Below are 10,607 nucleotides of genomic sequence, written 5' to 3'. Positions count from 1 at the left end.
CGCGATGATCTGATTACCACTCGTCAAAAGCAAAGGTAGACCTACGATCATGAGAAGTGGCAAGTTAGTAAAATGACATTGCTATGGGTGTGATTAGAAACAAAACCGTGAATCGAGAAGGTGAGAAAATAGAATGCAATAACAAAAGCAGAATATAAGAGAATAAATAGAAACCTAAAGCTATTAATTAGTAAGGAGCGACTAAGGAAGGAGCGATTAAGGAAAGAATAGTGATTAAGGAAGAGCGTTCTAATAGTGTAAAAGGCAGGTGCGGTAAAGCACAAAAGGAAGGCGCAAACCACGTCAAGATCGAGAAGAGGGAGAAAGCCAATGTGACTGAAATGGTGCCCATATAAGGCAAAATTGTATATTGGTAGAAGAAGAAACGAAGCTTCAAAAGTCAGTCGCCGCAATAATTTGCTCACTAAACTCCAATTTTTCTCATGCCGCTGCTTATCACCCGATTCGCACAATCTCCTTTTCGATTATGCAATTTTTCGTTCTTTTTTTTTTTGTTCTTGGTCATTCATTAGATACCACCATTGAGCGGTGCTGCTCCTTCAGAGACCTGCTGTGCGAGAGCGGCTTGCTGAGCAGCAATCTGATCGGCCTGATTCACAGCCGTTTGGATGATTTGTTGCTCCTCGGGACTCAGCGTCTTAGTCAGATCTTGGTAGAGCTGGGGTTGTTGTTGCTGAAGTTCTGTGATTTGTTAGTAATCCGTGTTAGAATGTGATCGGAATCTGAACTTACGGAAAAGTGCGTGCTTGAACATGCCATATGGCTCGACCTTATCCAAAGGTGTTTCAAGCAATGACTCCTCTTCCAACTCGTCATCATCATCGTCATCACCGATGGAGCTGAACTTGGATGCCTGCTGCGAAAGGAAGTCAAGGTACGCGGCGCTCTCGTCCTTGATGTCGTCGGCCTCGCCCTCAATCTCCTCGGCTGTCCAATCAACCTCACCCTCCCACTCGTCATCCTCCTCATCGTCGTCATAGTCGCCGCCAAGGCCAAAGTCATCTTCCCGAGTTGCCTCCTCGCGGTTCTTGATGGCTGCAGGAAGAGTTTGGAAAAGACGAACAATACCTTGGAGCAGACGAGGCCAGCCAGGTTGCACACTGACGGGCACTTGGTCTGCAGGCAAAACAATCAGCGAGGTAATGGCAGCAATCGACAACTTCTTGTCGTGAACACGAGTGAAGATGTCGATACTTGAGAACCACAAGCTGAAGAACTTGTTAGTCTGGCCGTTGGACTCGAGGATGTGCAATGCGAGGCTGGGGTTGTAGTAGAGGGCGTTGATGACGGTCTCCATCAGGTGAATGCGGTATGACTTGACCTTAACATCGTCGTTGTTCAACACAGTCATGGCGATCATGACAAACTCAGGAATGTAGTTGTCAATGTGTCCGCGCAGGGTAAGCATGAGCATCTCAGCAAGCTTGCAACCGCAAATACGCTCGACACCACCAACAGTGTCGTTCTGGAAGATGGTACGGATCATGTCCACAATAGCTTCCAGGTATTGAGGATGGTGAATGAGAGCCTCGCTTCCGTAGTTGACAAAGTTTTCAAGAGCAGGAAGCATATCTTCGAGGTAGAGCTCAGCACCAGACTTAAAGGTCCTGTGAATCAGCTCGAAAGCGTTCCACATTGTAGAAGAGATGGTCTTGGCGGCGAAAGTGCAGCTGTCGATGATCTCAAAGACTTCGTTGTAGAGATCGTACAGCTTGTGCTCCAGAGTGATGGTGATGACGGGCATGAGAATGGTCTCGAGGTGAGCAAGGACATCAGGAGTGCTCTCAAGGGTCAGAATAAGAGTACCGATGGTCTGAAGAACACCCAAAGCAGTAATGCTCTTGTCGTCCAAGAAGTCACCATACTCATCATCGCCCTCCTTGGACGAGTTGCGCTCGATCAGCTCACGGACAATACGGAGGTAAGTATCGCGAAGCTGCTCGCTGAGGGCAACAGCGAAAGGAGTAAGCTCAGCGGCGAAAACTTCGACAAAGTCCTCCATGACGTTGGCAAGAGCATCCACATCGACTTCGTTGGCCAACTTGAGCAGCTGCTGCATGATCTGAGGAATATCGCCTTGCATGGAGATACGGATGACGTCGTGACGAATAAGGGGCTGCAGAGCGAGGGAAGCCTCGACACGGACGGGCAGTTCGGGATCGGCCATGGACTCGAGGATGTTACGGTAGATGATGAGGAGGTTGTTGGAGTCCTTGAAGTCGAGAGCCTCGAACTTCTCGAGAGTGTCGCATGCACGAGCACGCAAGTAACCGTGAGGACTGCGGAACTCGGGGAAGACGTGTCTAACGAAGAAGAACTCGACCTGGTCTGCGATGGGGCTCTTCTTGCCGAGAATAACACCAGACAGTGTTCCAATCATGCGCAAAGCACCCTCCTTTTCTCTTGGGTTCTTCTGATCCTCGGGAGCAGACTCGTAGCGGTTGACCACATCGTTGATGTAGTTGAGGACGGAGAATGTCTGCTTTCTGCGGGCCTTGGTCATGGTGACAAGGAAGTTTGTAGCGGCAACGTCGGGGGCGGAAACCTCTTCGTAGAAGTTGAGCTTGCGGTGCAAGTACTCGGAAGGATCGGTCTCAAAAAGCTCAATGTCCTCGTCAGACTGGCAAAGGACGGGGAAGATCAAGTGCTGGATCAGGATCTGCATGTGCGGCTTGAGGTGGTCCCACATAGTCTTGGGCTTGATACACTCCTCCATGAAGACCAGAGTGAAGCTCAAGCAAGGCTTGCTCAACCATGTAGTCTTGCCGACCCACTTCTCGATCTGTCCCAAGTAGCCCTTCAGGATCTCAGGGGCAAAGTCCTTGATGAAGGTCTTTGCGAACTCGGCGTACTCGGCCTCGTTCTTGGCCAGGTTTGTAGGGTTTCCGTATCTGTTCTTGTCAGTTCTTCTCATCCCTTCCTAGCTCTTGATTTTGGCTTTTGAACGCACCTGACGTATAGCCTGTTCAAGTTGACATATGACCACTTCTTGCACTTGAACCAGTGGTTCTGCTCGCGCTCATCCAGATCCTCAACCATCGACTCAGCCGGAGGGTCCTTTGCGACAATGTTCAGGAAAAGGGTGCACCAGCCAACGATTTGCTGCTGCTCGCGCAAGTGACGGGGGAGTTCGAAGTAGATAGCGTGCTTGTAAGCCTTGAGGACAGTGCGCAACATCTCTCCAGCCTCGAGACTGGTCTCGTTGACCAGGCTGTTGGCGATTGCGAGCAATTGAGGGAAGGTCATCTCAACAATCTTGTCAAAGTCTTCTCTTGTCTCGCCCATCTTGAAACGGTAGACACGGCAAATGGCCAACAGGCACTGCAGACCAGCGAAGACGCTTCCGGCATCTTGCTGGTTCAGGAGGTTGACGGTAATGTTGAGGAAATCAGGCCACTGCTCGGGGAAGTCGTAATGCAGAATCTTTTGCAGGGTAGCAACGAGCTGGGCACGGATTTGCGGCGGCGAGGCGGCGAGGATAGGGACGAGACGCTGGCGGATGACCTGCTTGTCACCTTCAGGGACAGCCTTGAATCGTGATTGCTCGTTCTCGACAGGAGCCCAGCCCTTGGTGATGCGGTTCTTGAGGTAAACAACGGCTAGCAAACAAAGTCAGTTGCTGGGGTGCATGGTGCAATACGGGGCAGGCTCACTAGACAGGCGCACTGCAGTATCCTGTTCAGCCTCGAGGATGTTCAACAGAGCCTCGCAGAAGCCGGGAGTGTCTTCGGCCTGTTGAAAGAGTCAGTCGTGTGCCTTGGAGTGTTATTGGTCGGTAGTACATTTCGCAAATCCAGCTCTGCCTGGCGGCGGGCATCAGCATTTGCGGACAGAGTAGCCTGGATACGAGTCCTCAGGGCGGCGGCGTCCATGGTGGATGAAAGAGTCCGGTAAAAATCCTGGTTCCCTCCGCTGTGCGTACAAGAGCTCGAGGTAGTGAATGCACTGGCGCCCCTCCAGAAATTAATCAGAAAATCGTCAGCCCGGTCGGCTCTGAAGTGTCGGATTCCCTTTGAATCTTGGGCTCAGGGTCTTCTGCTTTTTCGACGAGAGCCAAGCAAAAGTCGACTTTTGTCCGACGCAGCAACACCCGGAGAACACAACAAAAACAGGGGGACCGTTGAGGAAGGAGACGAGCCTCAATCTTCCACCTCCAATATGAATGAAGCAGTAAAATAGCTCAGCTCTTTCCAAAGTCAGAATCAAAGAGCAAGAACCCGAGAAAATTAGTATAGTATCAACTCAGACTCGCTGCAAATATTCCGCAGTGCCAACAGTGATGGCTCCAAAACTCAGTCGCTTTTCACATGCTGACCATCATATAAATTCTCCCCAACGCCAACCACATGAACATCTCTCAGCCCCCGCCTTGTCGCTCACCATTTCAATGGCTCAATAGCGTCGCCGTAAGACTGGTTAGCCATATCGAGACCAAGTCAAAGTTTTGCATCACTTAGTCGTCGCTCGGGGACTTCTCCATGAAATTCTCATCGCCAGTTCTACTGCTAGAAATCATTGTACATGTTTGCAAAGTCGATCAAAGGGACCTACCAGATTTGCGGAGTTTGCATTCGGGGGATTCGACTGCCTGAGGCATCAAAGGTTGCTATCGTGTTCGCTTCAGACCCTGCCGTCGATGGATGAATACATTTGCAATACAAGAATTCACTATGAAAGCGTTCTCTGGCACTTCAAAGTCGCATGACTTCTATCTGATAGCTCATAAGTGATAGCTTGATAATGTCACCTAAAAATGAAGACAGAGTTGTGATTTCTTGATGTGGTTGATGCAAGGTAAACGGAGCTCTGAAGTCTGGAGTTGGAGCAAAATTTCGATGTCGTCGCTGGTTTGATTGCGTCACCAATCGCGGTCAAACATTCAGCTTCAATTGTTCCATCTCGACACTTTACTTCTATAGACACATCGCGCAAGCAAAATTGCTTGAATTTCTGGAAGATGGATGAATTGGCGCCTGCGCTTGAGAAATTGCGCCTTGCAGATGCACCTTCTGGAGGAATTGATGCCATTCTCGACCAACAACGCCCACGGAAGCGCACAAGAAGGTCGCCTGATCACATCCGTTCCAGCTTGGAGAAGGACTTCCTGGCTCCATCTACTTCCTTCAGCACGCCATGGCTTGATCGTCTGCAGCAGCGCTGGGATTGTCCAGCTAATTACGAAGAGCTCTTCGAGCTGGCTCCTACTCAAACTCGCACCATCATTAGATTTACCCGCGAAGGTCTTGAAGGCCGCGTCACTGGCTACAAGGAAGTTACTGTCCCAGCAAACAGTGCCACAGCGAAGAATTCCACTTCAATCTTGAGAAAGCCTGCTAACCGCGCAGACTTTGTGCGTGGTGCTGCTGGATTCTTCCCATTCGCTCCTGGTGGTCTTGATGCAGTCGAAGCAACTGCCGCCGCCGAGGAACAGCTTCTGCTCGGAAACCAAGCTAACAGTACTGTTAAGCAAAGTGGGTTGGACAAAGTCATCAATTTCGGCCCTGAGGGTGCTCTGCTTGAGCTTCCTCCTGGATTTACTCGCGGTCTTGACCTGCAGAAGAAGGCTCCTGCGGACCAAGCAACCGCTCAGGAGGTTGAGACTGTACTGGAAGAGGAACCTCAAGATCCTGTGGTAGCCAACGGAGACATCGATGAAGCTCAGCCAACTGATGAGGATGAAGACGAGGGAGAGGAAGAAGAATTGGACGCACTCCTCCCAGTTGAGTTCCCTGCATTGGCTGCCAGAGGTCAGCTAGGCCTGTCAAGCAACAAAAGATCTGGTCACGAATGGGCACATATGGTTGATGTCAATCGGCCCATGCCCAACTTTCGAGATCTGGTCCCCGAGATGGCTCGTGAATGGCCATTCGAACCCGATACTTTCCAAAAAGAAGCTATCTATCACCTTGAGAATGGCGATTCTGTTTTCGTGGCTGCTCACACTTCTGCTGGAAAAACTGTCGTTGCAGAATATGCCATTGCATTGGCAGCTAAACATATGACCAAGGCCATCTACACCTCACCCATCAAGGCTTTGAGTAACCAAAAGTTCAGAGACTTCCGTCAAGAGTTTGACGATGTTGGTATTCTGACAGGTGATGTTCAGATTCGTCCAGAGGCAAGCTGTTTGATCATGACTACCGAGATTCTGAGAAGTATGCTTTACCGTGGAGCGGATATCATCCGCGACGTCGAGTTTGTCATCTTTGACGAAGTGCACTATGTCAACGATCTGGAAAGAGGTGTTGTTTGGGAGGAGGTCATCATTATGTTGCCCGAGCATGTCACTCTCATCCTCCTCTCTGCCACTGTACCAAACACTCTTGAATTCGCTTCATGGGTCGGTCGTACTAAGAAGAAGAACATCTACGTCATCTCTACGCCAAAGCGTCCAGTGCCTCTAGAGCATTATCTTTGGGCAGGCAAGGAGATGTACAAGATCGTCAACGCTGACAAGCAGTTCATCGAGAAAGGCTGGAAGGACGCGAATGATGTTCTCTCCGGCAAGGACAAGATCAAGGCAGCCGAGGAGAAGCAAGAAGCTGCTGCTGCCGCCGCTAGAGGCGGTGGTTCGCAGAGGGGTGGTCGAGCTCAGACACAACGTGGCGGTGGGCAGAGAGGTGGTGCCCAGCGCGGCGGAGCACAGCAACGTGGTGGTCGCGGAGGCGCACCTGCTCCTCGTGGTCAGGGCAACATTGCTCGTACCGGTCGTGGAGGTGGTAGAACGACAGCAGCTCAAGACCGCAACATTTGGGTGCACTTGATCCAGCACTTGCGCAAGGAAGATCTGCTGCCCGCTTGTATTTTCGTCTTCTCCAAGAAGAGATGTGAGGAAAACGCCGATGCTTTGTCGAACCTGGATTACTGCACAGCAACCGAGAAGAGCGCAATTCACATGATCCTGGAGAAGTCACTTGCTCGGTTGAAACCAGAGGACCGCCAACTTCCTCAGATCAGACGTCTGCGCGAGTTGCTTAGCAGAGGTATCGCAGTTCACCACGGTGGTATGCTACCCATCGTCAAGGAGTGCGTCGAGATTCTGTTCGCCAAGACCTTGGTCAAGGTTCTGTTCGCTACTGAGACTTTCGCTATGGGATTGAACTTGCCAACCAGGACTGTCGTCTTCTCAGGTTACCGAAAGCATGACGGTCGCCAGTTCCGCGATCTTTTGCCTGGAGAGTACACGCAAATGGCTGGTAGAGCTGGTAGAAGAGGTCTGGACCCTGTTGGTTCAGTCATCATCGTCGCTCCCGGAGCCGACGAAGCACCACCTGCTGGCCGTCTGAGACAGATGATGCTGGGTGATCCTACCAAGCTTCGCTCTCAGTTCCGACTTACCTACAACATGATTCTCAATCTTCTTCGTGTAGAAGCTCTGAAGATTGAAGAAATGATCAAGCGCAGTTTCAGCGAGAACGCCACTCAAGCATTGTTGCCTGAGCACGAACAAAAGGTCAAACTGTCAGAAGCAGATCTTGCAAAAATCAAGAGAGAACCTTGCGACATCTGCGACAAAGACCTGGAAGAATGCCATACCGCAGCCATGAGATACCAGCAACTCACATCTGATTTGCACCTTGCTCTTCTCAGCTCGCCGATCGGCAGGAGAATGTTGCAACCAAAGAGATTGGTTGTGTACAAGAGAGATGGCGTCAGAACTGTTGGTGTTCTACTGCGCGAAGGCGTGTCAAAGGGCATTTCACCTAGTCTGTCGGTCATGGAAGTCGCTCCTTCCAAGTCGAAGAGACAAAACGCTGATCTGCTGCCTTACTTACCTCGATACAGGCGCCGCTTCACTCCACAGCCTTCAGCTCCCGAGCAGATGAAACTTAGACTCGCAACAGTGCCATACAGTGAGCTCGAGTGTTTGACCGGAAGTACCTTGCAGTTTGACGTCACTGGCGCATCGAGCAAGATGCCAGAAGCTATGGAGCAGTTGAAAGAACAGTTGTTAGGTGCATGTTCTAGCTGGACGTCAGCCACCTGGCAGGAAGCCGACTACTCAAGAATCAAGGAAATTGGTATCCGCAACATTCTGGACGAGCGCAACAAGGCAGCCTACGATGCTCAGGAGAACAAGGAATGTGTCCTCTGCGAAAACCTGGAGAAGCACTTTGCCATGATGCACGATGAATGGCTTATCAAGGAAAACATCAACCAGTTGCGCGCATTGATGTCAGACCAAAATCTGCAATTGTTGCCTGACTACGAGCAACGTATCGCAGTCCTGAAGGATCTTGGCTTCGTGGATGAGAACTCTCGCGTTGAGCTCAAGGGCAAGGTCGCATGCGAGATTCATTCCGCCGATGAGCTCGTACTGACCGAGTTGGTTCTTGAGAACGTACTTGCCGACTACGAACCAGAGGAAATCGTAGCATTGCTTTCCGCCTTTGTGTTCCAAGAGAAGACTGACCAGATCCCAACCATGACGCCAGCATTAGAGCGTGGACAAGAGACCATCATCAAGATCTCTGAAAAGGTCAACCATTACCAAACCCTTCACCAAGTCATCTTGTCAGCAGACGACTCCAATGACTTTGTGAGCAGACCTAGATTCGGCTTGGTCGAGGTCATCTATGAGTGGGCACGTGGTATGTCGTTCAACCGTATCACCGACTTGACGGATGTGATGGAGGGCACAATCGTACGTGTCATTACACGTTTGGACGAGACATGCAGAGAAGTCAAGAATGCGGCAAGGATCATCGGTGATCCTACACTGTTCACTAAGATGCAGACCTGCCAGGAGATGATTAAGCGCGACATTTGCGCTACAGCATCGCTTTACATGTAAATAGAGCCATAGCTCCGATTTGAAACCATCAGAGACTCTCTGAAAATCCAGATCCAGATTCAATATACCATATCGATGATACTCAAGGGCCTGTTTTATTTTTGGAGAGATAGAAGGCGCAGCCACGTTGCGAGTGCGCTTGCTCTTGCGCATGCTAGACTCTGTAGAATGTTGAAGCAAACCGTAATATGATGCAACAGACGTTCTTTCCTAAACATACATGCCTATCACAACGGGGACAAGCTCTTGTATCAAGAAAGCTGTAATACAGAGAAGGCGCAATCCTCACAATATTGCCAAAAAGAGGGTCACTTCCACCGCAACAGAATCGCAAAAACATGAGTCTCTTAAAATCATGCCATGTTTTTTATGAGATAAAACTGTCTCTATGAGAAGTCGATCAGAGCTTTACTCTCACCGGCAAGCAAGATCTCCTTAATGCTGTTCCTCGTTGCCTCAGTCACTCCAATGGTGGTGAAATATGCCGACACAGAGCCATACCTGCCATCCAAACGCTGCCTCTGCATCCTTGCCCACCGCGAACGATCTTGCGCCCAAGCAGAAGCTTCGAACCTCACATCTTTCTCCCACTGTTTATTGCTCTCTTCATCGAGTACGAACGGAAGACCCTCACTGAGTTGTAAGTATACGTGTTCGATTGCCGAGAAAGGGACGTCGAGAATTAGAAGCAAGAGAAAGACCAAAAGTGAGTTGTCTCGCATGATACGGTCGCCACTGATGATAAGAGGGTAGAAGTCTGGTTTACACAGCACCTCGTTGAACAATCTCCCTATGATCGGTCCAGACAAGATGAGGATCAAAGAGTTGTCGTCAAGATTACTGCGTTTCCATACCAGATTCCTGCTTATCTCCAGCAATGCTGGATCTTTACGATCTTTGGTAACTGCTGCGTCTCTCTCGAATTTCCTGAGTTTCGATCTGCTCAGCTTTTATTGATTTGAACACGTAACAAGGGTGTTTGCTCACCATCTGGACTTTGAAGGCATTTCATTCATGGCGTTTTTGATGAATGCATCAGATCGAAGCACCACAAGGCAAGACTTCAACCCAAGAACATCTTCTAAGCAAAAATTCTCGCTCTTCTTGTCCAGCCCCGGTCCATCGAAGACATATCGGGTGTTGTCTGGCCCTCGAAGTGTGTTGACGAGGGTCTTTATCCCCAAATCGACTCGCAGATATCGCTTGTCGGTTGAAGTGGCGAATTCAATTGGTGTGCATACGAATAGTAGACCTTTCTTCAGTTGTGAGGCATGCCCTGATGGGTCGTCGATTGCGCCAACGTCCCGGACGATTATCTTGCTTGACAAGCCTGCTATGCTTGATGGACTGGTTGTTGTCTTCTCGTTATCCATGATTGAGTCATTGACAATTTATTCTGTGTTGTTGTTGGAAAGACAAAGACAAAGGCAGAATGTCCTCATCTGAGCATACTTGATTTCTTTCGATCTTGCGGTTGTGCATCACGACACCCATGACGCTACTGAGGAGAAGGTGTGGTCTTGGAGGAGCCGATCGTCGCTAGCTCGGATCACGAGTCCCTAGAATAGCGCCTTTCTGATAAAGACAAGAAACGAAGAACGATCGCCCGACAGACACCTCCTCTCGGTAAGACTCAAGAAGATCATTCCAAAGCAGGAAACAAGTAAGCTTTGGAAAAAGTCGCTCGAAGGCTGTGGAGAAATCCTCCCGAGGCAGTCAGAATATGATTCAGATCTGACATTCTCAAGGTACGGCCGTATACCGATGTATTCACAAATCTATCAAGACTTTA

The 10,607-nt window shown here is 49.8% G+C and overlaps 3 protein-coding genes across 3 annotated transcripts; 1 reads left to right on the top strand and 2 right to left on the bottom strand.

Annotated features, from left to right (window-relative positions):
* Positions 1-529: 529 nt before the first annotated feature.
* On the bottom strand, positions 530-3,893 carry M437DRAFT_41516 (ARM repeat-containing protein; the record flags this gene model as incomplete). The annotated part of the gene is made up of 5 exons (XM_041020396.1): positions 530-702; positions 754-2,912; positions 2,972-3,620; positions 3,675-3,753; positions 3,804-3,893. The coding sequence occupies 5 exons, from the start codon at positions 3,891-3,893 to the stop codon at positions 530-532; spliced, it is 3,150 nt and encodes a 1,049-aa protein (XP_040883001.1).
* A 1,085-nt stretch (positions 3,894-4,978) lies between these two features.
* On the top strand, positions 4,979-8,815 carry M437DRAFT_72814 (antiviral helicase; the record flags this gene model as incomplete). The annotated part of the gene is made up of 1 exon (XM_041025912.1): positions 4,979-8,815. The coding sequence occupies one exon, from the start codon at positions 4,979-4,981 to the stop codon at positions 8,813-8,815; it is 3,837 nt and encodes a 1,278-aa protein (XP_040883000.1).
* A 386-nt stretch (positions 8,816-9,201) lies between these two features.
* Positions 9,202-10,188, bottom strand: M437DRAFT_63509 (uncharacterized protein; the record flags this gene model as incomplete). The annotated part of the gene is made up of 2 exons (XM_041024267.1): positions 9,202-9,742; positions 9,803-10,188. The coding sequence occupies 2 exons, from the start codon at positions 10,186-10,188 to the stop codon at positions 9,202-9,204; spliced, it is 927 nt and encodes a 308-aa protein (XP_040882999.1).
* Between the last annotated feature and the right edge of the window lie 419 nt (positions 10,189-10,607).

Source organism: Aureobasidium melanogenum (genome assembly GCF_000721775.1).
Source record: "Aureobasidium melanogenum CBS 110374 unplaced genomic scaffold scaffold_3, whole genome shotgun sequence".
In the NCBI taxonomy this organism is placed as follows: domain Eukaryota; kingdom Fungi; phylum Ascomycota; class Dothideomycetes; order Dothideales; family Saccotheciaceae; genus Aureobasidium; species Aureobasidium melanogenum.
Note: the sequence above shows the minus strand (reverse complement) of the source record. Positions and strands in the feature narration are given on the sequence as shown.